The sequence below is a fragment of the Podarcis raffonei genome, chromosome 4 (genome assembly GCF_027172205.1).
Source record: "Podarcis raffonei isolate rPodRaf1 chromosome 4, rPodRaf1.pri, whole genome shotgun sequence".
NCBI classification, from domain to species: Eukaryota; Metazoa; Chordata; class Lepidosauria; order Squamata; family Lacertidae; genus Podarcis; species Podarcis raffonei.
In genome coordinates, this window is record NC_070605.1 from 15,813,522 (window position 1) to 15,838,438 (window position 24,917).

At 46.2% G+C, this 24,917-nt stretch overlaps 1 protein-coding gene across 1 annotated transcript in view; it reads right to left on the bottom strand.

Annotated features, from left to right (window-relative positions):
• The window catches only part of RAB38 (RAB38, member RAS oncogene family), a 33,359-nt gene extending 17,860 nt beyond the window's left edge, over positions 1–15,499 (bottom strand). The window contains exon 1 of the mRNA XM_053385548.1: positions 15,165–15,499. Coding sequence (XP_053241523.1) covers positions 15,165–15,372 — 208 coding nt within the window. The 5' untranslated portion in view covers positions 15,373–15,499. The remainder of the gene's footprint in view (positions 1–15,164) is intronic.
• Between the last annotated feature and the right edge of the window lie 9,418 nt (positions 15,500–24,917).

The following is a 24,917-nucleotide window of genomic DNA, read 5'->3' on the forward strand; positions in this document are numbered from 1 at the left end:
ATTTTCCTCACAGAGCTAAAATTCCCAGAGTTCCCTGGGAAAAGATATTGGTTGTTAAACCACTCTATTATAGAGCCTGAGTCCTGAAGATGGAATTTTGGTCACTCCACTGTCATGATTTAGTAATGGAATATTGGCGGCAGGAATATGGGACATGTGATGGGAGATGAGAGAGAAAGCACTGAAGAAACCCAACAAAAATACAGATGGCCTTATCCAATATACAGAAAATAGGCCAGGTTAGCTCGCCCAAGCAGATCAGGCTGTGAACAGATATTCACTCTACAACAGATCGTTCGAAAAGCTATTACTTGGCAAAACTCATCTGAAAATCAATTCTGTTGGTTGATTCCCACCCCCCCTTTTTAAAAAGAATGCAAGCAAGCCCGTCAACAGGGTAGTTTGGAGAAGCACTGCTAGATGCATTGAGACACTGAGAAAATTAACCAATGCTTTTTATTATGGAAACAGACAAAAATAATAATACCTGATATTGGACTGGGTATGTGCTGTGGTGCAGCTACTGAGATGAGGCTGCAGTTCGCTCCACTTACAGCAGCCTCCCCTGAGAGCAGTTGCTTTCATATACTGAAAGCAAAGGCTCATCTCCTGCTCAGCCCCAAGCACGGTATGTGATCTTGGTCAAGACAAAGGTAGATGTCAACATTAGGCACAGATTCAGTACAGAAAAGTTCTGAAATCGTGAGGACTTTGTTGGCCCAAAAATGGAAAACACAAGAAATTCCTACTATTGCGGAGTGGCAGGTGAAGATCATGGATTTTGCTGAGTTGGCCAAACTGACTTGCAGGATTTGAGACCAGGACGATCAGAAATTCCAAAAAGACTGGAGTAAATTTATTGTATATTTAAATGATAACTGAAAAATTTCAAAACACTAGCAGGACTGAAGTAACTCCTACAATGTAGATAAGTTGTAAAGAGCTAGAATGCGCGATTGGATTTGATATGGGATATACCAGCTGAAGGTGGCGCTGTGGGTTAAATCACAGAGCCTAGGGCTTGCTGATCAGAAGGTTGGCGGTTCGAATCCCCGCGATGAGGTGAGCTCCCGTTGCTCGGTCCCTGCTCCTGCCAACCTAGCAGTTCGAAAGCACGTCAAAGTGCAAGTAGATAAATAGGTACCACTCCAGCGGGAAGGTAAACGGTGTTTCTCTGTGCTGCTCTGGTTCGCCAGAAGTGGCTTAGTCATGCTGGCCACATGACCCAGAAGCTGTACGCCGGCTCCCTCGGCCAATAAAGCGAGATGAGCACCGCAACCCCAGAGTCGGCCACGACTGGACCTAATGGTCAAGGGTCCCTTTACCTTTACCTTTACCAGCTAAAGGGAAGGAGGGAAGTTGTAAACTCGGCAGAGCAAAAAAGTTGATATGTTGATCCATGTATTGTTTGAAAAATGTGTAAGGAAAATAATAAAAATTTATTGGGAACCCCCCCCCCCCAGAAAAGTTCTGAAATCTGTTCTCCAGATTCTGAAACATTTTCTTGCTCTGAGAAAGAGGCTCATTTGCCATTATGGGTATGCTTTTCAAGAAATCTCCCAAAGAACCCCAAGATTCCATTGGAACACAGCATGAAAACTCCTGCTTCCATCTCTGAAGCCAAGCAGCAGACCAGCCTGAGCTCTTCCGGGAAGATGGGTTGGAAGGTCGCAACTTTCAGAGTCCAGATCCACCACCCCAATTCCTCTGCTCCCCACACACATCATGTGTTTCTTCTTCCAAATGCACAATGGCCAAAAGCACACAGCCACGAGCTGCCCCATTTATGACACAGACAATATCACAGGTTTGCAACACTGAGCTATTGTTCAAAAGGCTTTTTCTTTTTTAAAAAAGGAGGGCACAAATTCATTCACATGATTCAGAAAATCCAAAAGTGAACTTCTGTCTTTGATTCTTTCTCTCTTATTTAACACTGCTATCCATTGATGACGCTAAACTCGAAGCATGATCTTTTTGGGGAAAAGTGAAGGTCACGCACGCACACAAAAATGCACACAACTCTTTTACCATTTCCTGCATAAGATGCCTTATGATCTTTCTCCACAGCCTAATCAGATGAGTGGCTATATCATGTGTTGTTCAACCACCCCCTCCCTGAGAAGATTCCCTTGTATGCCAGCATACCTCCTTCCAAAAAAATGCAATTAATTTGCAGAGCAGTAGCTTACAGCAAGAGAATTTCGCACAGTGAATTTTGCAAGACCTCTGCAGGGAAATGAAGAGGGCTGAAGGATTCTTAGGAGTGAAAAAGTTCAAATAAATCTAGCATTTCCCTTTTGGCCCAAGAGGCCAGAGGTCTGCCAGTCACACACACACACACACACACACACACACACACACACACACACACAGGTTCTAAATTCTACCAGAGAGGAATTGCAAAAGGAAATGGGTGAAGACTCTATATACTAGTTCTGTGCTGAACCTCACCCCAATTTTTTCTTCAAAAATTTAATTCCCTTTAAAAGTGGACTCCCCCCCCCCCCGCCGCCTCTTTTATATGGAAGGGGACAGAACAGAGTGGACAGGCCTCTACATGGGGCCATGTGTTCAATCTGGAAAGTGCTTCTGGGCTGCAAGTCTGCCCACAAACAGCCCCAGTCTACTGTGAGTGAGCATGGGATTTTTAAACACCTGTGAGCCAAAAAGATGATATAGTCATTCCTCAGGTTACAGGCGCCTTAGGTTGCACGTTTTCGGGTTGTGCACTGTGCCGAACCCTGAAGTACCGGAACGGGTTACTTCTGAGTTTCGGCGCTCGCTGCGGGTTGTGAACGTGCCTCCCGCATGGATCACGTTTGTGACCCGAGCGTCCACTGTATCTTGTTTAGTTCATGAAACCCAATACCCCACCACCATTATGTTCCCCTCTGCTCTTTTCAGAGGCATCTTTGAATGAGAGCCAGTGTGGTGTAGTGGTTAAGAGCGGTAGTCTCGTAATCTAATGAACCGGGTTCGTGTCTCCGCTCCTCCACATGCAGCTGCTGGGTGACCTTGGGCTAGTCACACTTCTCTGAAGTCTCTCAGCCCCACTCACCTCACAGAGTGTTTGTTGTGGGGGAGGAAGGGAAAGGAGATTGTTAGCCGCTTTGAGACTCCTTCAGGTAGTGATAAAGAGGGATATCAAATCCAAACTCTTCTTCTACCCCCTATGCCCTTTGAACGGTTGAAATAAAGACCATGTGAACTTTCAGTGAAGCCTTACCATTTATCTTCCTAAGGGTGGCACATGGATGATGGAGCAAGCTGGTTTTCTTCTGCTCCGGAAGGTAGGACCTGAACCAGTGACTTCAAGTTTCAAGACAGGAAATTCTGACTCAACATCAGGGAGAACCTTCTGAGGGAACAGACTCTCTCAGGAGGTGTTGGACTCTCCTACACTGGAGGTTTTTAAGTAGAGCTTGGAAGCTTGGACGGCCATCCCTCATGGATGCTTTCGTTGAGATTCCTGCATTGAAGGGGCTGGACTAGATGTGCCTTGGGGTCCCTATCAACTCTTCAATTCTATGATTCTGTTATCCTTAACTTCTCCACCCCTGGCACACTGCAACAAAGAGATGAATGAATTGAACTGATTCTTCACATAGGTTTCCCCCGTCATGGCTAGCTCAGCCCCTTGAGAGGGAGGGCATGGCCATCTCAAGAGATTTCGGATGCCTGTAGTGGAGGATCAAGATAGTTCCACCCTTCCACTAACAAAACCAGGGAAAGTCTTCCAGAGTAAGCCCCTTGACGTGAACTGCGGTCATTTTACACTTCTTGTATGTGCCAAGGAGATTCAGAGACTTATTTTCAGGCGTTGTACTAGGCAATGCCCATATTCAGGGTAGTTCCACTGAAAGCAATGGGGCCACATCCATGCCATAGATTTAAAACACTCTCACCTAGTTTGTTATCAAACATGTTAGTCTTCCCCCAAAGAATCCCAGAAGTTGTACTTTGTTAAGGGTGCTGCCCCTCACAGAGCTCTAGTTTGCAGCACCCTTAGCAAACTACAGTTCCCAAGAATCTTGGAGGGAAGCCATGTCTGTTAGAATGGCAAAAGAATGCTTTAAATATATTACTAACCTAAGGTGAAGAGGTAAAGGACCCCTGGAGGGTTAAGTCCAGTCAAAGGCGACTATGGGGTTGCGGCGCTCATCTCGCTTTCAGGACGAGGGAGCCAGTGTTTGTCCACAGACAGCTTTCCGGGTCATGTGGCCAGCATGACTAAACTGCTTCTCGTGCAACAAAACACCATGACGGAAGCCAGAGTGCACAGAAACACCGTTTACCTTCCTGCCGCAGCGGTACCTATTTATCTACTTGCACTGGTGTGCTTTAGAACTGCTAGGTTGGCAGGAGCTGGGACAGAGCAACGGGAGCTCACCCTGTAGTGGGGAATTGAACCACTGACCTTCCGATTGGCAAGCCCAAAAGCCTCAGTGGTTTAGGCCACAGCGCCACCCATGTCCCATTCTTACTATCCTACTGCATGGTTGGCCATATTAATTTTTTACTGTTTAAAAGTTGCATTTTATTCCCATTTAATATTGTGAGATGCTTTGCGGAGACTTTTCTTTTTTTGCTTTGAAAAGGCAGAGCTTAAGTGCCTAAATAAATAAAATGAAACAGACAACCTGTGAACTTCCCAGTGGATGGCTCTCCATGTGTCACAACACAACCGATTGGACGCTGAGGGCATTGTTCATGAACCACAGCATGTTCCCAGTTGCGAGAGGTAAGGAAGAAAACCCTTTCCCCATTTTACAAAAAGAGGCCTCTGTCAGGGGACCTTGACCAAGAAAGCGCCATGACTATCTCACTTTTGCATGCAACCCCTGTTTGCGCTCCAGAAAAGGTACACTCTAATGCTCTCCACACTAATGCATAATAATACTCATATTTTCCTTACAGTCTTTCTAAGCCCTTAAAGAGTATCTCTGGGTTCCCAAAGGCTTCTGTTTTTGAAGAGGAAACTGGCAGGCATGGAAAATGAACCCATCCATTCATTACAGACGCTGGCTTCCATGTGAGGCACAGAGATTAAAATGCTTAGAAGAGGAAGATGAAAAAGAGAGAGACTTGTCATTAACATACACACTAGTATTTAGACTGTGCATGCTAATACTAAGTATTCTCACTCAACCTGAGCTAGTGGGATGGCTAAACTGTTAATACCCATCCCACATCCCGTGTGATTGCAGTTGAAAATCTCTTCCCCATGGTCTTTTAACCAATTAATCAACTACTGAATCAATTCAATGTAAATTCATTTCCATAGTACTGGAATCTTAATAGAGTTGCCTTTTGAGATATCAACGGAAGATTAAGATAAGCTGCAATTTAATTAACAAAAGCGATCCCTTAGATGCAAAGGACATCTTTGATATTCTCTTTTCTGTTTTCTATTACAGCAGAACCAAATTAACCTCAACTTCCCACAGCAACCACCCCAAATAATGACCAAAAATTGGATTGTCCGACCTAACCAATTATTTAGATGACTGACCAATTAGCTAAATTTAATGTTTGTACTGTACTGATTAAAGCTTATAGCCCTACAAAAGTAATGTATATACTGTATCTGAGTCAGTTAGTAGCCAAAAATTTAATGAACTGGTTCAGCATTTTGTAAACAAGCATTAGAAAGCCTGACTAGAAAACCAACTAGGGCAGACTCTGGCAAGTTTACTTTTAAGGATTACTTGAGAATGATTAATCCTGGTTTGCAAGAAACAATGGCTACTTAAACTAGCCAGCTTCATAACCCATGGTTTGAAGTTGGCTTGTTAAGCAACAAACCATTGCTTGATTTAAGCCCGTATTCACAGCCAGCATCCTTTGTAACTGCAAGTAAGCTCAGCAGAGGTCATTGTCCCGCACAGCTTGAAGGAGGCTAGAGGAGTGTGTAACTCTGATACTTCGATGAGGTTCATCCGCATGGTGCTAACCACGGTTTAGAACCATGCTAACCATGGTTTAGAACCACATGCAAATCAGCCAAATAAGATCAAATAAGATCTTGGTGTGAGACAGTGACTCAAGTCAATTCAGATATCACATGAAACCATGGTCTGTGCTTACCATACTTTAGAAAACCAACCACGGTGTTCCATGTTCAAACATAGCTCACCTGTAATGTGAAGTCCATTAACTCTTACGCAAAGAAGACTTGTGTATGTGTACTGTCTCTTCCCATCTCTGTCCCTTCTCGTTTTCTATATTCTGCGTTACTTTTGTTTTTGTGGGAAAACATAGTTTGTTACTATATCAGAAACAGTAAGCTGTGGTTGGCCAGGTCTGGTATAATAACAAAGTATGATTTCCACAAATCATAAGAGCCAGTGTGGTGTAGTGGATAAGAGCGGTAGTCTCTTAATCTGGGGAACCGGGTTTGCTTCCCTGCTCCTCCACATGCAGCTGCTGGGTGACCTTGGGCCAGTCACACTTCTTTGAAGTCTCTCAGCCCCACTCACCTCACAGAGTGTTTGTTGTGGGGGAGGAAGGGAAAGGAGAATGTTAGCCCCTTTGAGACTCCTTAAAGGGAGTGAAAGGCGGGATATCAAATCCAAACTCTTCTTCTTCTTCTTCATAAGTGGTTTGTGCATGAGAGAGAGAGAGACAGAGAAGGGAAGGGTTCATACATTTGTGCATGTGTGTGCGTGCGCGCACACACGAGTGTGCAATCCCTAACAACCACTCACCTCTGCATGTGGCTGAAATGTTGCCCACTCCTAGTTTAGCAAAACTCTGCTCTTGCAAATACAGTGCAGTAATTCTTTCTGCCCTGTGGCATAATTCAAAGGTTGTGCAGCTCATTAAAATCCAGAGCATTTTTTATAATTACTTCCAAATCTTTAGCGATCTGCCTGAAAGCTACATCATATGATCTTCCAGCACATGATTTGTTGTACTAGTCTTCCTTGCACAAATTGGAAGGGTTGTAAAATCATGGGGAAAGGGCCTTAGCTCAGCGGTAGAACATCTGCTTTGATTCAGAAGGCCCCATTTTCAACCCTCTGAGCTGCTGTAGGTCAGTGTAGATCATATTGAGCTGGATAAAATGGTCTGATTCAGTGTAAATCAGCTTCCTATGTGTCTATGATGCTGTCCCTTTAGATATTATCCAACTTATAAAAGAGAGCATTTTAACAGCACTGCTATTCTAATGCATTCAGGTTGTTAACATTTGCTACAATTCTCCCCAATAATAGTAATCATGCTACACTAGAACTCCCAGTATGTCTCCGAGCACAATTCAAAGTGATGGTGCTGACCTTTACAGCCCTAAACGGCCTTGGTCCTGTATACCTGAAGGAGCGTCTCCACCCCCATCGTTCAGCCCGGACACTGAAGTCCAGTTCTGAGGGCCTTCTGGCGGTTCCCTCACTGCGAGAAGCCAAGTTACAGGAAACCAGGCAGAAGGCCTTTTTGGTGGTGGCGCCCGCCCTGTGGAACGCCCTCTCATTAGATGTCAAGGAATAAACAACTACCGTGGTACCTCTGGTTAAGTACTTAATTCGTTCCGGAAGTCCATTCTCAACCTGAAGCTGTTCTTAACCTGAAGCACCACTTTCGCTAATAGGGCCTCCTGCTGCCGCCGCGCCACCGGAGCACGATTTCTGTTCTCATCCTGAAGCAAAGTTCTTAACCCGAGGTAATATTTCTGGGTTAACGGAGTCTGTAACCTGAAGCATATGTAACCCGAGGTACCACTGTATCTGACTTTCAGAAGACATCTGAAGGCAGCCCTGTTTAGGGAAGTTTTTAATGTTTGATGTTTTATTCTGTTTTTAATATTCTGTTGGGAGCCATCAGAGTGGCTGGGGAAACCCAGTCAGATGGGTGGGGTATAAATTATTATTATTATTATCATCATCGTCGTCGTCGTCATCATCATCATAATTGACATACAATGAAGGTGAATGCTGGAAGGTTCAAATGAAGGAATATACTTCATGCAGCACATAGCTAAACTAGGGAACTTGCTCCCACAGGAGACAAGTGATCTCCACCAACTTAGATGATTTTAAGACAAACTCATAATAATAATAGTAATAATAAATTTTTATTTATACCCCGCCCTCCCCAGCCAAGACCAGGCTCAGGGCGGCTAACAACCAATAATAAAAACAAGTTGATTAAAATACAATATAAAAGATTAACATACAACATTAAAACATTAGGGTGCAATCTCTTCATAGGAGGAGAAAGGAAAAAGAAAGAGAGGGAGGGAATCAAACTGATTCTAAGCCAAAGGCCAGGTGGAACAACTCTGTCTTACAGGTCCTGCGGAAAGAGATCAGATCCCGCAGGGCCCTGGTCTCAAGAGACAGAGCGTTCCACCAGGCCGGAGCCAGTGTTGAGAAGGCCCTGGCTCTGGTTGAGGCTAATCTAACTTCCTTAGGGCCCAGGACCTCTAGGGTGTTGCTATATATGGACCTTAAGGTCCTCCGTGGGGCATACCAGGAGAGGTGGTACCGTAGGTACGAGGGTCCTAGGCCGTGAAGGGCTTTAATGGTCAAAAGCAGCACCTTAAATCTGACCCTGTACTCCACCGGGAGCCAGTGCAGTTTGAAAAGCACTGGGTGAATATGCTCCCATGGCAGAGACCCCGTGAGGAGCCTCGCAGCAGCATTCTGTACCCGCTGGAGTTTCTGGGACAGCTTCAAGGGCAGCCCCGCGTAGAGTGAATTACAGTAGTCAAGCCTGGAGATGACCGTCGCATGGATCACTGTGGCCAGGTCGGGGCGGGAAAGGTAAGGGACCAACTGCTTGATGCGGCAAAGGTGGAAAAATGTTGCCTTGGCTGTTGTTGTAACCATGGAGAGTAAGTCTGTCAATGGTCGCTAGGAGCCATGATGACTATGTTCTGCCTCCATGGACGGAAGCAGCTTTGCTTCTGAATACCACTTTCTGGAAACCTCAGGAGGGGAAAGTGAGTTTGCGTTCAGGTCCTGCTTGTGTGTTTCCCATGGGCATCTGGTTGGCCTCCATGAGAAGAGGATGCTGGACTAGATGGGCCAAGGGCCTGATCCGGCAGGCTCTTCTTACAAGTTACGATTTCCAAACACCCTAAGGTAAAGGTAAAGGTAAAGGGACCCCTGACCATTAGGTCCAGTCGTGGCCGACTCTGGGGTTGCGGCGCTCATCTTGCTTTGTTGGCCGAGGGAGCCGGTGTCCAGCTTCCGGGTCATGTGGCCAGCATGACTAAGACGCTTCTGGCGAACCAGAGCAGTGCACGGAATGCCGTTTACCTTCCCGCCGGAGCGGTACCTATTTATCTACTTGCACTTTGACATGCTTTCGAACTGCTAGGTTGGCAGGAGTAGGGACCGAGCAACGGGAGCTCACCCTATTGCGGGGATTCGAACCGCCAACCTTCTGATCAGCAAGCCCTAGGCTCTGTGGTTTAACCCACAGTGCCACCTGCGTCCCATCCAAACACCATAACAAAGTGCAAATACGAGCTACTATCCTGCATTTTTCCATGCAGAGATAAGACGCCCATTTTCTGTTATGTTGGTGGCATGGAGGCTGACGGTGCAGTGGGGCTCTTTCTTTCTGCCAGATTGCAAGAGAGGAGCCCAAGATGGTCAGGCGGAGTCCAAAGAAGGCTGGTCTGCATGGGAAAATGGGACACTGGCTTTGGCTCTGCCTACTGTTGGTCTCATGGACTGCAAGAAGATCAAACCTATCCATTCTGACGGAAATCAGCCCTGAGTGCTCACTGGAAGGACAGATCATGAAGCTGAGACTCCAAGACTTTGGCCACTTCATGAGAAGAGAAGACTCCCTGGAAAAGACCCTGATGCTGGGAAAGATGGAGGGCACAAGGAGAAGGGGACGACAGAGGACGAGATGGTTGGACAGTGTTCTTGAAGCTACCAGCATGAGTTTGACCAAACTGCGGGAGGCAGTGGAAGACAGGAGTGCTCTGGTCCATGGGGTCACGAAGAGTCAGACACGACTAAATGACTAAACAACAACAACAACAAACTGTTGGTCTCCCACATCTCCCTGCATACCAGCCTCCATTAGAACAGTCAACAGTGTGGTTCCTCCCCACGTGAATAATTTCCATGGGCGGGGCAACAGCAGAATAGGAACAGGCAACTAGGCGAACTCCTCCTATGTAGCCAGAGATTTCATTTAGGAACCCAATGATAAGGGAAGGAGTTCCATGGGAGCCGCCAATGCAATGTAAGAAGAATGCTAAAGACTTAGCGCCAGTGCAGGATCCTAGAGGTATAGAGGCAGTTTAACAAGCCAGGTATGTGTGCACAATGTCAAAGGGATGAGATGCAAATGGCACCATTGCATAATTATTGTTCGTATCGGCCCTGCCAAACGCGCAGCACAAGCACCTAAAATCCTTTAATTCCAAAAGAACGTTAGGAATTTTATTTCCCTGGTCTCATTTTATGTAATTCTAGGGAGAGACAGGGAGGGGGAATCAGTAAGAGGAGAGTTTAAAGAAATTAAAGCTGTAGCTATATATATATTTTTTATTTATTTATTTATTTGCAAAACCCTCATCTGAGGAATACTGGATTATAGGTTGCTGTTGTTTTTGTAGAGGCAGTTAATGCATGCCTCTAAAACATATTATTCTTGACATGGTACCGAAGGAATGGCCAGGGGTGCAGTTGGGAGAGAAAGAGAATCCTTACAGCAAAACGGAAAAACCACATTTTTTTAAAAAAAAAGTAGAACAAATTGTTTTAAAAACAACAACTATCGGATAAATATTTCAGTGACAATTCTGTAATAGGCCACAGCACTACAATATATTGCGACATGTGATGCGGACCCCGAGGTCTTGTGCATTGGTGGCCAAAAAGAAGAAATTAAGCATAAGAATTCTGTAGAATGCATGAGCGGGACAACACTGGCAAGTAAAGTCAACACACCAAATTAAAAGCAGAAACTACAAAGTACAGTGGTACTTTGCTTGTCGAACAGCTTGGCTCCCAAACAAATCGGCTCCTGGACGCTGCAAACCTGGAAGTGTTCCGGTTTGCGAACATTTTTCAGAAGCCGAACATCCAACACGGCTTCCGCTTGAGTGCAGGAAGCTCCTGCAGCCAATCGGAAGCCGAGCCTTGGTTTTTGAACGGCTTCGGGATTCAAATGGACTCCCGGAACGGATAAAGTTCGAGAACCAAGGTACCACTGTAATATGCTTTACGCATGAAGTTTCCTGTGTAAGTGGGAGTGGAAGGTATGACTGGGCTGTGGAGCTTATTCTCAACACAGGTGCTGCTGCAGCATCCCTGGTTGGTGCAGGGGTGAGTTCAGGGCTGTCCCAAAGAGCTACTCCAGTACTTCCCCCATTGCAAATGTACATCCCCAACCTCAGCACCATCCTGCCCATCCAGGTAAGCTTCAGCAAACCCAGTTCAGGAGGCAGACACGGACCATTCCTATATTTAGCCAGTGTGGTACAGTGGTTAAGAGTGGTGGACTCGTAATCTGGGGAACCGGGTTTGATTCCCCGCTCCTCCACATACAGCTGCTGGGTGACCTTGGGCCAGTCACACTTCTCTGTGAAGTCTCTCAGCCCCACTCGCCTCACAGAGTGTTTGTTGTGGGGGAGGAAGGGAAAGGAGAATGTTAGCCACTCTGAGACTCCTTAAAGGGAGTGAAAGGCGGGATATCAAATCCAAACTCTTTTTCTTCTTAAGGGCCAAAGGCAACTGGTTTTTAATTTTTTGCAACAATGTACTGCAGCAATTTGGCCTAGAACATGATGATCGCTGAAGAATCCATTTATCTGCTGGCTATTTTATTGCAATAAAAATGTTCATGAACTCGTGCTTTTTCCTTGCTTGCTAGAGATGTGGTTGGAGCAAAATGAGGGTGGCAGCTAAAAAGCATGTGACTTTTGTAAAGATTCTGATCATGCAGAGAGCCTACGCTCTTGTGCATGCTTCAGCTCTATCAAATGGGTCGGTGGCTGGGCAGAAACTCAGCATTCTTTGAAATGTGCCCCCTGGCTGTGCAAGCCTAGACAGAGCTGAATTCAGTGGGGCTCACTCTCTAGTCTAGAGCAGAAGTTGAGGACTGCAGCCGCACAAAGTGCTGCAAACACAGGTTCGTCCCCATTTGCACATTATACTTTCAAGGGCACACCTGACATTTCGTAGCCATGCATCTAAGAAACATAAACAGGTTGCATCCAGTGTTGCCTAGAGAGGGTCTCCACTACTTGGATGTTCCTGTGGGTGGAGAGGGGGGAGTGATAATCATCAATTGCTCCTGCAGATCCCTACGGACACCCCTTTGGAGCAGGATAGGAGTTAGAAACCATCTGAAATGGTCTATTCTCTCCCTCCGGTGGAAGCCCCAGATGTTGGATCCATGGTTGGTTGGCTGGTTGGCTTCCATATGTCTCGGGGGACAATGGAGGAGCCTTTGGGGGCACACCTGCAGGGACAGATGAAGGCATCTGGTTTCCTTGTTATCATTGCTTTTTACAGAATGTGCATCATGCTTGACAGAGGCTGTTTTTGTGTGCCACAGTAAAAGCATAGTAAATTGTTATTTGAAAATGCTCCTTCCCTAGTACAAGCAACAAACCATGGTTTAGCGTTACATCTAACCCAGAAGTCATGGCGAAGCTGAGGTTTGTTCCTGGCTTACCAGTTTGTGGGGGACAAAGTTGGTTTGGAGCTCTTGTGCAACAAACCCGCTTCCGAAAAAACAGCAAGAATTTTGAGAGAAGGAAAGTGACGGGAAAATACACTTGCTGATGTAATGTCATCTAACTTTCCCCAAAACAAATTGAGAGTGGATGCTCAGCAAAAAGTTGCTTTTGGACCTCTCCACAAGCAAATCAGGTTGCCTGGAAGAGACCATGGTTTGGAGTAAAGCAATCCACAATCCCACTAAACTAGGGTTTGTGCTCCTACTTGTACTAGGGGAGAAATGAAGTGGGAGCGATCTCTGCATTCACGGTAAGATGTTTAACTATTGTTTATTGTGACATATGAATACAGCGGGTGGATGCGGGTGGTGCTGTGGTTTAAACCACTGAGCCTACGACTTGCTGATCAGAAGGTCGGCGGTTCGAATCCCTGCGACGGGGTGAGCTCCTTTTGCTTGGTCCCTTCTCCTGCCAACCTAGCAGTTTGAAAGCACGTCAAAGTGCAAGTAGATAAATAGGTACCGCTCTGGCGGGAAGGTAAACGCCATTTCCATGCACTCCTCTGGTTCGCCAGGAGCCGCTTAGTCATTCTGGCCACATGACCCGGAAGCTGTATGCCGGCTCCCTCGGCCCGTAAAGCAAGATGAGCGCCACAACCCCAGAGTTGTCCATGACTGGACCTAACGGCCAGGGGTCCCTTTACCTTTACCTATGAATACAGCTAGAATAATGGGTGCAAAAGGAAGGCCTCTGCATCAAAGAGTTTGCATTCTAAAGGCAACATCCAACCAAGATCAAGCATTCCTAATTTCAAAGGAAGAGATGATGCATATACTTAAGGCTGCAATTCAGGCAGGCAGCTGTGTTGGTCTGATGCAGTCAAAATAAAAAATATAGAAATAGTCCAGTAGCACCTTAGAGACCAACTAAGTTTGTTCTAGGTATAAGCTTTCGTGTGCATGCACACTTCTTCAGATACACTGGACAACAAACTTAGTTGGTCTCTAAGGTGCTACTGGACTATTTTTTAATTTTTTATTAAGGTTGCAATGTTACACACACTTATCTGGGAGTAAGTGTCATTTAACTCAATTGGCCTTACCTTAGAGTAGAGATATCTAGATATCTGGATTCCTACTGAAATCAATGGAAATTTGGATGGGCGTGTGTGATTTAAACAGTTACATAAAGAATCTATAACCCAATACTTGTTGAGGGATGATATTCCCGAAACGACCAAGATTGTTTTGGGATACTTAGCCGGGATTTTTAAAGCTAAATCTAAAGTTGTCTGATATCTTCAGCGGTGGCTACCGAGCCTTTTATATATTTTATGTGTTTGGATTCTTAATGTATTTGGATGACTTCGTATGCCTTTATTGTTTAAACTTATGCCAATAAAGGTTAAAAAAAACAGCAACTCATAATGGTCTGAGGTTTTTTTGTTTTGTTTTGCTCCTGTAATAACTATTGAATAAATATTTCAAAACAGAGTATCACAGAACTGCCCACAGTTAAGGCACTTTTAAAATCTCATGGATTCTGAGAAGGGAGTTACACACATTAAATCTCTCCAATGAAAACCAGCAGGGGCTTAAAAATGCTTAACTCTGGCTAGACTCTTTCCATTAATTAATTAATTAATTAATTAATTAATTGACAGGGCGACCCAGCCAGATTAAATCCCACTGATTTCAATGCGCTGAACTTGAAAGTGTTTTAAGATAGCAATGCTACTTGGTGCATGGAATTCATGCGCCTTACAACCGAGTAAACTGCATAAACTCAGCTTCTTAACTAAAGTAAACAAGACTTGGAAGTGCAAGAAGGCTGAAATCCTGACACAGTGAAGTGAGTCACACTCGACTCTGTGGGACTACCGATTCAACCGAGCTGAAACACACACATAAGTTTTGAACACAGCTCCTGAACGGGGGTTGGAAAATGCTTCCAGCCTGCTACTACCCTAAAGCATACTTAATACTACTAATAATTTTCTTATTACTTCCTTGAGGTCAACAGGATCACAGAGTAAACATGCCATGTTTTTGGCTGGGATCCTCGCCCTCGGAGACCCAACGCACTTCAGTGGAGCCATGCACATTGATCCCAATGGGTCTCCTCTGAGTAGGGCTTAGCAGGCTCCAACCAGAGAGTTTAGAAGGCAGCTTCTGAGCCGGTCTAGTATTATTACTTCACGCAATTCCACGCCCGGCCCTGAAGGCAAGGAAGCACTGGACTCGCCCCCCACCCCGGTCAGTAGAGGGACGCATCTGACTCGCACGCCACACACCCGTGCCTGGAGCACCCACTCCAAGATAGTGGGGGGACCAACCTCCTCCCCTCTCCCCTCTTGCGCCTGGCGCACCCAGCCCGGATCAGTGGAGAGACTTATCTCTACCTCTACCCCTGACTCCCACCTCCAACCCCCTGCGCACCCACCCCGTGTCAAAAGGCGGACCTACCTTTGCTCCTCGCTCCCCCCTCCCATCACCCCCCACACACTCACCCGCGATGTCCCACAGCTGCAGCCGCACCACCGTCTCCGGGTCCCAGCTGAGCACCTTGAGCGCGAAGTCGACGCCGATGGTGGCGCGGTAGTGCGGCGAGAAGTTCTGGTGGACGTAGCGCTTGATGATGCTGGTCTTGCCCACGCCCAGGTCGCCGATGACCAGCAGCTTGTAGAGGCGCTCCTTCTGGCCGGCCGGCTTCTGCATCGCCCTCCTCGCCGCCGCCGCCGCCTCCTCTTCCGACGGCGCGGCCGAGGCGCTGCGCAGCGAGCTGCCTGGCGCGCCGGTCCCAGGATCTGATCGCGAGCTCGCCGGGGAGAAGGGGAAGGCAGGCCGAGGGGGAGGGCCCGGAGGCGGGCGAGGGTGGGGTGGAGGGTGGGGAGACACCCCTTGGCAAGCGAGCGAAAGAGCGGCCCAAGGTCGTCGCAAAGGGTGGCTTCAAAGGATCCCCAACCGAAGGAACCGCGGCGAGAAGTTTTGGCAAAGTTTGGCGCGACTTTTTTTACGCTTCGTGCGGATCAGACGCAGCAGCCTGGGAAAACTGCCTTAAGGACGTAAGACGAGCCCTGCTGGATCAACCCATCTCGATCTCGTCCAGCATCCTGGACTCACCGGAGTTGACCAGATGCCTCTTCTGGGAAGCCTACCAGCAGGAGCTGAGCCCAGGAGCTCTGTGGTTTCCAGAAACTGCTGTTCATAAGCGTTGCTGCCTGCGATCAGGGGTGCTAAGCCAACTTGAATAAAATATTTGGGGGGGAGGGAGCAGGTAAGCCTCGCTTTGCATGATGCTGCCCATGCACACCATTTGAATGGCAATGCCTATCAACTGGTGGGGCGCTCAAATATTTTATTGGGGGGGGGGGCAAAGGGATCTCAGCCCCTAGGATTTGGCTCCTATGCCGTGGATAGCCTTCTCCTCCCTTCATTTGTCTAATTCTCTTTTAGCCTAGTGGCCCTCACTGCCAATCCTGTGGCAGTGAGTTCCATTGTTTTAACTACACGCTGCACTATGGGCCCGCTTTTATCTGCCCTGAATCTTTCAAGATTCGCTTTCATTGGATGTCCGCAAGTTCTAGAGCTGTGAGAAAGGGAGAAAAACTCTTCTCTATCCACTTTTCCCATGCCGTGCCGAATGTTACATTTATATATCATGACGCCTTTTCCCTAAAATTAAAAAGTCTGCAACTTTGTACATCCTTGGTGGTTTACTGTGAAGAGGCACTGTTAAGCCACTCTGGAGATTGTAGCTCTGTGAACCTTCTGCAGGCAAATCTGGTGATGTACAGTGGTACCTCAGGTTACATATGCTTCAGGTTACAGACTCTGCTAACCCAGAAATAGTGCTTCAGGTTAAGAACTTTGCTTCAGGATGAGAACAGAAATCGGGCTCCGGCGGCGCAGCAGCAGCAGGAGGCCCCATTAGCTAAAGTGGTGCTTCAGGTTAAGAACAGTTTCAGGTTAAGTACGGACCTCCGGAATGAATTAAATACTTAACCTGAGGTACTACTATACTATTGAGTTTCCTTGCAAACTCCCAGAGGATCTTACTGCAAAGGGCAGACAACCTCTCACAGCCCCCCTGCAAGATTGATTAGGTGGGGAGATACGAACAAACTCGTAATGGAGATTTACTTGAAAATTCAATTGTGGTTCTCTTTTTTACAAGAGGACATATTTAGAAGCTGCTGGCCTCATATCCGTACCACGCTCTGTTTTCTTACACACAGTTGAGGACCTAGCAATTTAGCCAAAGCTGTATTCCCTACATGGTAAATATTCAATTGCCATTAGATCCGACAATGTACCTTTTTCGTCCCTGAAAAATGGCAAGTACTGGCATGGAACCTCTTAGCAAGGCTCCCCACCCCCCTCCAGCGCCCCCGCCTCCATGCAATCAAGTCTTTCGAAATATAAATGGCTCTATAAACAATGGAAGTTAATTTTATTAATGAAATGAGCCTGCTTATCGAAGATCCAGTTCTCAGCGTTAGGTAAAGCTTAGTATCCAGTAGAAATATATACTAGTGAACTGGCTCCCTTTTTAATGGCCAACGATTGTATCTTCTGTTAGGTGTGCAGAATAAATCTGTTTTACTGTTTATTTTTTTGCACATTTGGAAGATCTGTGATATGGAAGATCTCTCTCTCTCTCTTCTGGAAACAAAGAGGCATTTTCTTTTGTAGTGAATATCGTCGCAAATGTTAGTAATAGTAGTTGTAATAAACACACAATCAAGTGGCTAGTTTTCTAGGAAAGGAGAAAGTCCCATTGAAGAAGAAGAAGAAGAAGAAGAAGAAGAAGAAGAAGAAGAGTTTGGATTTGATATCCCGCTTTATCACTCCCCGAAGGAGTCTCAAAGCAGCTAACAGTCTCCTTTCCCTTCCTCTCCCACAACAAACACTCTGTGAGGTGAGTGGGGCTGAGAGACTTCAAAGAAGTGTGACTGGCCCAAGGTCACCCAGCAGCTGCATGTGGAGGAGCGGAGACGCGAACCCGGTTCCCCAGATTGCGAATCTACCGCTCTTAACCACTACACCACACTGGCTCCCATTGAGCCTACATTTGATTCTGCCATATACATACAAGCAAGGCCTGTGTGTGTGTGTGTGTGTGTGTGTGTGTGTTGTCACTCAAGACCCCTTTACACATGGCACTTACTAAGCTCTATGCAACTCAGCAACCTGAAACAAACCAAACAAGTGCATTATCTCTCCACGGCAAGATAGATTTAATCAATTCATTTGGGTTAGGCTTCATCGTATTTCAATCAAAACATTCCTGGTGTGAAAGGACTGTTGAGTCATCAAACTTGTCTGCCTGTAGCGTGATGGTTCTTGATTCACTAAATACCCACTTTACTGATTGGCTGAGAGACAAAGAATTTGCATAAATAAATATACAACAGGTCTCTTGCACAGTCCCAAGAGGCAATTAGTCTACTTTGGGAGTTGGTGCTGGAAAAATCTATGTCCTTGCCCTGACAGTTATATTTTTATTAATCATTTCGCTAATTTTTAAAAAATTATTCTTAAAACAAAAAGCAAGGAAGGAAACAAAACCATCAAAGCACAAAGCAAGTCAATTAGAAGTCAGTGGGTTGTTGTTTTTACCAACTTACGGTGGCCTGTATTTGCATGGAAAGAGGATTACGTTGGACTAGAGCAGTTTAATTCTATCCTGCTTCATAGTTCATTTTCTGGAGAAGGGGAAAACACACACACACACACACACACACACACACGCTGGTGAGTTTTGAAAAAGCACTGGGACTTATTTAGTTATACAATAAATGGACTTTGCACATAATGGGTTCCCTTGTCATATGCCTTTTCATGGGTTGATGTGGCCAGCCTCTCATCCGGTTTAGTTCAAGCCAGCCTTAGGCTTCTGTTGTAACCCTCAGACATGAATGCGGTTCTTCTTCAGACTTCCCAGTGGATTTGAAGACTGTGGCTGCACACACACCATACTTCTAAAGCGCTTGACTTTCCCCAAAGAATGGTGGGAACTGTAGTTTGTTAGGTGTGCTGAGAATTGTCTTGATGTAAGGGTAAACTGTGGGATGCGAAACACAAGAGCAGTCAAGTACAACATTCCTAGAGTGAACATGTTTACACATGGGGAGGAATGTTTGTCCAGCCAGCAGGTAAACTTCCTGTTTCCTTCTGGGCTTGGAAAGACTTCCTCTACATGTGACTAGAGGTGGGTGTGGCCTCACCTGTGCAGATAACAACAAAAACACAGGGCAGGGCAGCCATCGCTCTCTCTTTGACTACATGCATCGAAGAAGCAACATCTGCTTAGCCAAAGATGCCCTCTTGGCTTCCAGCCAAGAGAGGACAAAGGGACTGTCTTCTTATGAGATAGCTTACAGGTATATGTTACTTTTCTAAGCTAAGTCTGCCTTCTGGGATCCTATTGTGAACAGAATGATATGTGAGTAAATCTTTTTATACTTTTGTAGATGACTGTGTTGTGTCTTATCTTTTATGAGGGAATAAGGGGAACATACCAGAACAGTTATTATAGAGGCTTTAGCGAGCCTGAGCAAATGCATCCGCTGCAAGTTTAAAAAGAGGAATGTTACTCTGCTAAATTGTAAACTTGTTAACACAAGTTGGAAAGGGTATTATCAGACAATATATCCTCTCCTGCATCCCTGAACATTCCCACATAAACTAGAGTTCCCAGGATTCATTTGAGCCACGAGCTTTAAACGCATGGTGTGTCTGCAGCCTGTAGGTGGGGATGCATACAATTCAGCTTTGTCAAATTGTCTGGGTAGCTCAGTGTGGTGCTGATAAGGCCAAGGTTGCCGGTTCGATCCCCATAGGGAACAGCTGCATATTCCTGCATTGCAGGGGGTTGGATGAGGTGACCCTCAAGGTCCCTTCCAACTCTATGATTCTATTTTTTAAAATAAATTTTATTTTCAGATTTTCTCATTTTACAGAACATATCAGATAATCTTTTAAGACATTTGAATATATTATCAACTTCCCTTCTCCCCTTTCTGCAGTTACACAGGTTGTCTCTTCTTTTTCCTGCATCTCCATTATTAAAACCTAGATACAGTGGTACCTCTGGTTACGTACTTAATTTGTTCCGGAGGCCTGTTCTTAACCTGAAACTGTTCTTAACCTGAAGCACCACTTTAGCTAATGGGGGCTCCTGCTGCTGCCGCGCTGCCAGAACACGATTTCTGTTCTCATCCTGAAGCAAAGTTCTTAACCCGAGGTAATATTTCTGGGTTAGCGGAGTCTGTAACCTGAAGCGCATGTAACCTGAAGCGTATGTAACCCGAGGTACCACTGTATAATTAATCTCTTGCTCTAAAAATTTTAATTTCATCATCTGCATGTGTTTATTCTATCTTCTTGATTTCTTTATCTTCCAGTAAGGTAAAGGTAAAGGGACCCCTGACCGTTAGGTCCAGTCATGGACGACTCTGGGGTTGCGGTGCTCATCTCGCTCTATAGGCCGAGGGAACCAGGGTTTTCTGCAGACAGCTTCCGGGTCATGTGGCCAGCATGACTAAGCTGCTTCTGGCAAACCAGAGCAGCGCACGGAAACACCATTTACCTTTCTGCCGGAGCGGTACCTATTTATCTACTTGCACTTTGACATACTTTCGAACTGCTAGGTTGGCAGGAGCTGGGACCGAACAGCGGGAGCTCACCCCGTTGTGGGGATTTGAACCACTGATCTTCTGATCGGCAAGCCCTAGGCTCTGTGGTTTAGACCACAGCACCACCATTTATGCATACTCCAGTAACTTTTGCTGCCAGTCCTCTTTATTTTCGGTCGCATTCTTGTTTCCACCTTTGGGCAAACATGATATGTTGTTGTTGCTGTTGGCATCTATCTAAGGGACTCCACTCTTGAATTGTGTAGGGTTTACTCCTTTCCTTTTCTTCTCCCAAAGATGTCCCACAAGGCAGCGGGTTTATTCCTGAGGCTTATTCCTCAGGAATGGGTATAGCCTCAAAGCAGCAAAGTTTTAGGATCAGATTTTCCTAAATTAGGATATTCCTTGGATGGCTTCATTAGGTTAGACCAGGCTTCCTCAACCTTGGCCCTCCAGGTGTTTTGAGACTACAATTCCCATCATCCCTGACCACTGGTCCTGCTAGCTAGGGATCATGGGAGTTGTAGGCCAACAACATCTGGAGGGCTGAGGTTGAGGAAACCTGGGTTAGGCAGAGGTCTCACCATGTGGCTGAGTTGGTTAACACCCAAACCTGCCAATATCATCTTTAATAAACCATTTCTGGCCCAGGAAAGCTCAGCCACAGTATTTCATGCATTGGCTACTTCAGGGATGGATTACTGCAATGTGCTCTATGTGGGGCATCCCTTGCACTTGATCCAGAATCTGCAGTGAGTGCAGAATGCTGCAGCACAATTGCTGACAGGAGTGAGGCCTTGCTATCATATAATGCCTGGGCTCAGAGATCTGCCCAGGTTGCTTATTTGCTACGGGGTCAAGTTCAAGGGGTTACTGAGTATATAACGCCTTACCCCATAAATACGCACTGAAGTATTTCAGTCTGCAGAATTGGTACTGTTACAGGTTTCACATGGTACCCTAATTTGTAAGAACGCATTGTGAAAGTGTCAGTGTTGATGCATTTTTGCAGTTTGATTATGCTTGTTTAGGGGAAAGCACATCCCCCAGCAATAATAAGAAGAATACGAATTCTGATAGCTGCGACAGACACACAGAGCACAGATATTTCCTTTGGCTAAGTCTCCCAAACATGGCTGCTGATGTTGCGGATTTTGCAGATGATCAGTTACAATTCCTTGCTCCGTTCCTCGGGGCACATGCACTAACCTTGAGATTTAAACGCTCATTTTTTAAAAATTTCAAAGCAAACGGTAATAGTGAGAAAGGGCAGCCAGCTGCGGAGAGAAAACAATTACAGCGTGTTGGCTCGAAGGCTAAATCAAAGATGTTAAAACTCTACGGCGGGGGGATTAAAAAGAAGAAATGTGGTGCTTTCCTTCCTATGAAATGTTGATTTCATTGCCTGAGCATGTGTGTGAGAGCCTGGGGCGAGGGAAGCTGATTAATGATTTGCAAATATTACAGCCTGCTTTTGGAGATATTATATGGCAAAACTGATCCGACTCCTTCAAATGGCAATAAAACACACCACAAATTCAGCAGTTGTTTGTGGTTACAACCGCTGTGAGGTTGGAGTTGTGTTTCATGAAAAAGCCACTTCCGCCCTGCAGAGGAGGTGGGATTGCGGGCGTCACGACCCCACCACACATGCGGGGCTGGAGCCCAGCCCCTGCACGATTGGGGGAATCCCCGGCTGCGTCACCCCCTGGCCAGCCAATCGACTGGCTGTGGGGGCGTGGCCTACCCAATTTAAACGCAGGCGCGGCCGGGGATCTCCCTCTTTTCCCACATACCAGCTGTTCCTGTTTCCCACCCTCCCACCCTTTAAGGTTTTCGTTCCTTGACCTTGCTATGGACTTTGGTTGGTCACCGTTGAGGGGCCTGGTAGGAATTTTTCCACTTGGCAAATTGGCACCAGCCACTTGGTTTTTCACCTACCTCGTAGCAAATCGTCACAACTTTCTGGGTATTGGTGCTTAGGCATTGGTATTGCTCTGTAGATGGAAGAGGGGAGGTAACGCCATCACCTGCCCCACATATTGAAGGGTAGTCCGATAAAGGATTCGGGGGTGTGTGGCCCTGTCCAAAGCCTATGGAGGTGAGGGCCTAAGGCACGCCCCCAATCGGTGACCCCGGGGGAGTTCCTAGTTGATGTGCATCAGCAGGACTCCCCCTACTGGTGGTTAACCCTTCCCAGATTTCAAGCGGATGGGCTGAAGCCGGATATAGTCGGTTAGGACCAATGCCTAAGCCAATACCGCTCATCACCTGTAACCAATAAACTTGTGGCCTTATTTAGCCCATTAACCTTAATAATTGTGTCATGTGTCTTTATTTCCACTGAGGGGGGGGGCTCACCACGCAACTCTACATTCTTTGCTTTGCCCATTTTTGCTTCTGGAACTCCCTGCCACTGGGATGTGACTATACCCTCCAACATTCCTCAGATCAAAATAGGGACATTTCTCACTCGCCTGCAACTAACCCTCCTCGACCCACCACCCCATTTTTTGTCCGTTCCTCTTGCCCCCTGCAAAGTGCCACCACCAACGGAACACACTTTCCTGAGAAAACCCCATAATCCTGATTTTATTTTATTCTTTGGTAGATTTACAAAAAAGAAGCACACACACCAATAAATCAGTTTTAGAAAGGGGAAAGATTAGATGCAGACACACAAAGCAGAGGAAATAGGGACATTCTGGGATCAAATCAGAAGCTGGGATGACTTTGGTAATTCTGGGACTGTCCCTGGAAAGTCGGGACACTTGGAGGGTATGTGTGCCCCCCCACAAGTTTGCCCAGAATGGAATATGGACTCCCCCAACTGAAAACGTTCGCCTGCTTTTGGTGCATGTGAGGCAAATTGTGTCCACCGCCCCTCTACCATATCAGAGGAGATCTGTGGCAGGACAACTAAGCAAAGATGCACATGGATTGCTTTGACGTCAATAATAATAATAATAATAATAATAATAATAATAATAATTTATGATTTGTACCCGACCCATCTGGCTGGGCTTCCCCAGCCACCAATGTGTCAGGCCAGGCCTGAGAAGATTGACAGGTCTCCCAATTTCGCTGCAACCAGAAATGCTTCGTATCAATCAAGCTTCGTGCTCCACAGGATTAGGCATCTTCGGGACAACAGTTTGCATAGGCTAAATATTATATAACGCCCCATAAGGATCCAGTGTATATCTCTTCCGAGACCTGACAATGGCCATTCGAGACGGCAGCAACAGGGGCAAACCGAGGCAAAGAGCATTGTGTTGACAGAGCTACATGAACCGATTCGACCGTTTCCTATAGAAGCAGGCCGCTGGATACAGGCCCTGCAATGACCTGAATCGCCTCGTACTGTTTCTTCTGGCTGAGTCTTTTCTTGCAGTTTTCTCTCTCCCTCTCCGAGGGTGAAAGGTGAACAAAGGAAGAAAGAGACTAAAGGGTGGGCAAGGGAGAAAACAGCTTGCCAACAAATCCATGACTCTCTTCGTTCCTGCTCCAGCTCAGTTCCCTTTTTTTTTTAACATCGCAAGGTGCTCTCTGTTGTGCTGCATTTAACAAGAAATGGTTTCAAATCACGACACCTCAGAGAGCACTGTCCAGATGTGCCAACTCTAGCGGGCGAAGGTGTCTTTGCCCACTCAGTTTGAGGGTGCTTGGTGTGACATTGCAGAAGGCTGCAGCAGGGCCGTCTTTATGTGGGGGTGAAAGGGGTGCAGGGCACCCGGGCGCAGAATTCTGTGGGACGCCAGGCACTGGCCGCTGAAGCCGCCTAAGCTCTTAACTACCTACCTGTTATGAAATAATAAATAATTTTGATCAAGCTAGAAAAACAAAATACATATAGACCTAGGTATTACCAAAATGTATACCTACTGTTTCACTAAAGGACTTTCGACTTTGTGTGCTCATTTACCAAAGAGAGCGCTTGTCATTCTCAACGGCGCTGTGCCATTGCAATGCTACATCAGCAGAAAGAATGGTGGTTGTGCCCTCCAGTGGCACCAGTATGTAGATTCCCAGGGTTATTTCCCCTGTAGGTTTTCTTCCCTCCTTTAATAACCTTTAATAACCAAAGTAGCCATGGGCAGATTGTGATATATCAGTAGAAGAACAGCATCTAGCAGAACTATTTCCCATCTGGTCAGTTTCCATCTCAAAATGACCCTCCCAGTGGGCTACTGGGAAGACTCTCCCAAAGGGCCTTCTCAGTAATGGCACCTGCCCTGTGGAACGCCCTCCCATCAGATGTCAAAATTTTTTAACAACTACAGTGGTACTTCGGGTTAAGTACTTAATTTATTCCGGAGGTCCGTTCTTAACCTGAAACTGTTCTCAACCTGAAGACCACTTTAGCTAAGGGGGCATCCTGCTGCTGCCACGCCACCGGAGCACGATTTCTGTTCTCATCCTCAAGCAAAGTTCTTAACCTGAAGCACTATTTCTGGGTTAGCGGAATCTGTAACCTGAAGTGTATGTAACCCGAAGTACCACTGTATCTGACGTTCCAAAGACATTCCCTGTTTAGGGAAGTTTTTAATGACTGATGTTTTAATGTATTTTTAATCTTTTGTTGGAAGCCGACCAGAGTAGTTGGAAAAACCCAGCCAGATG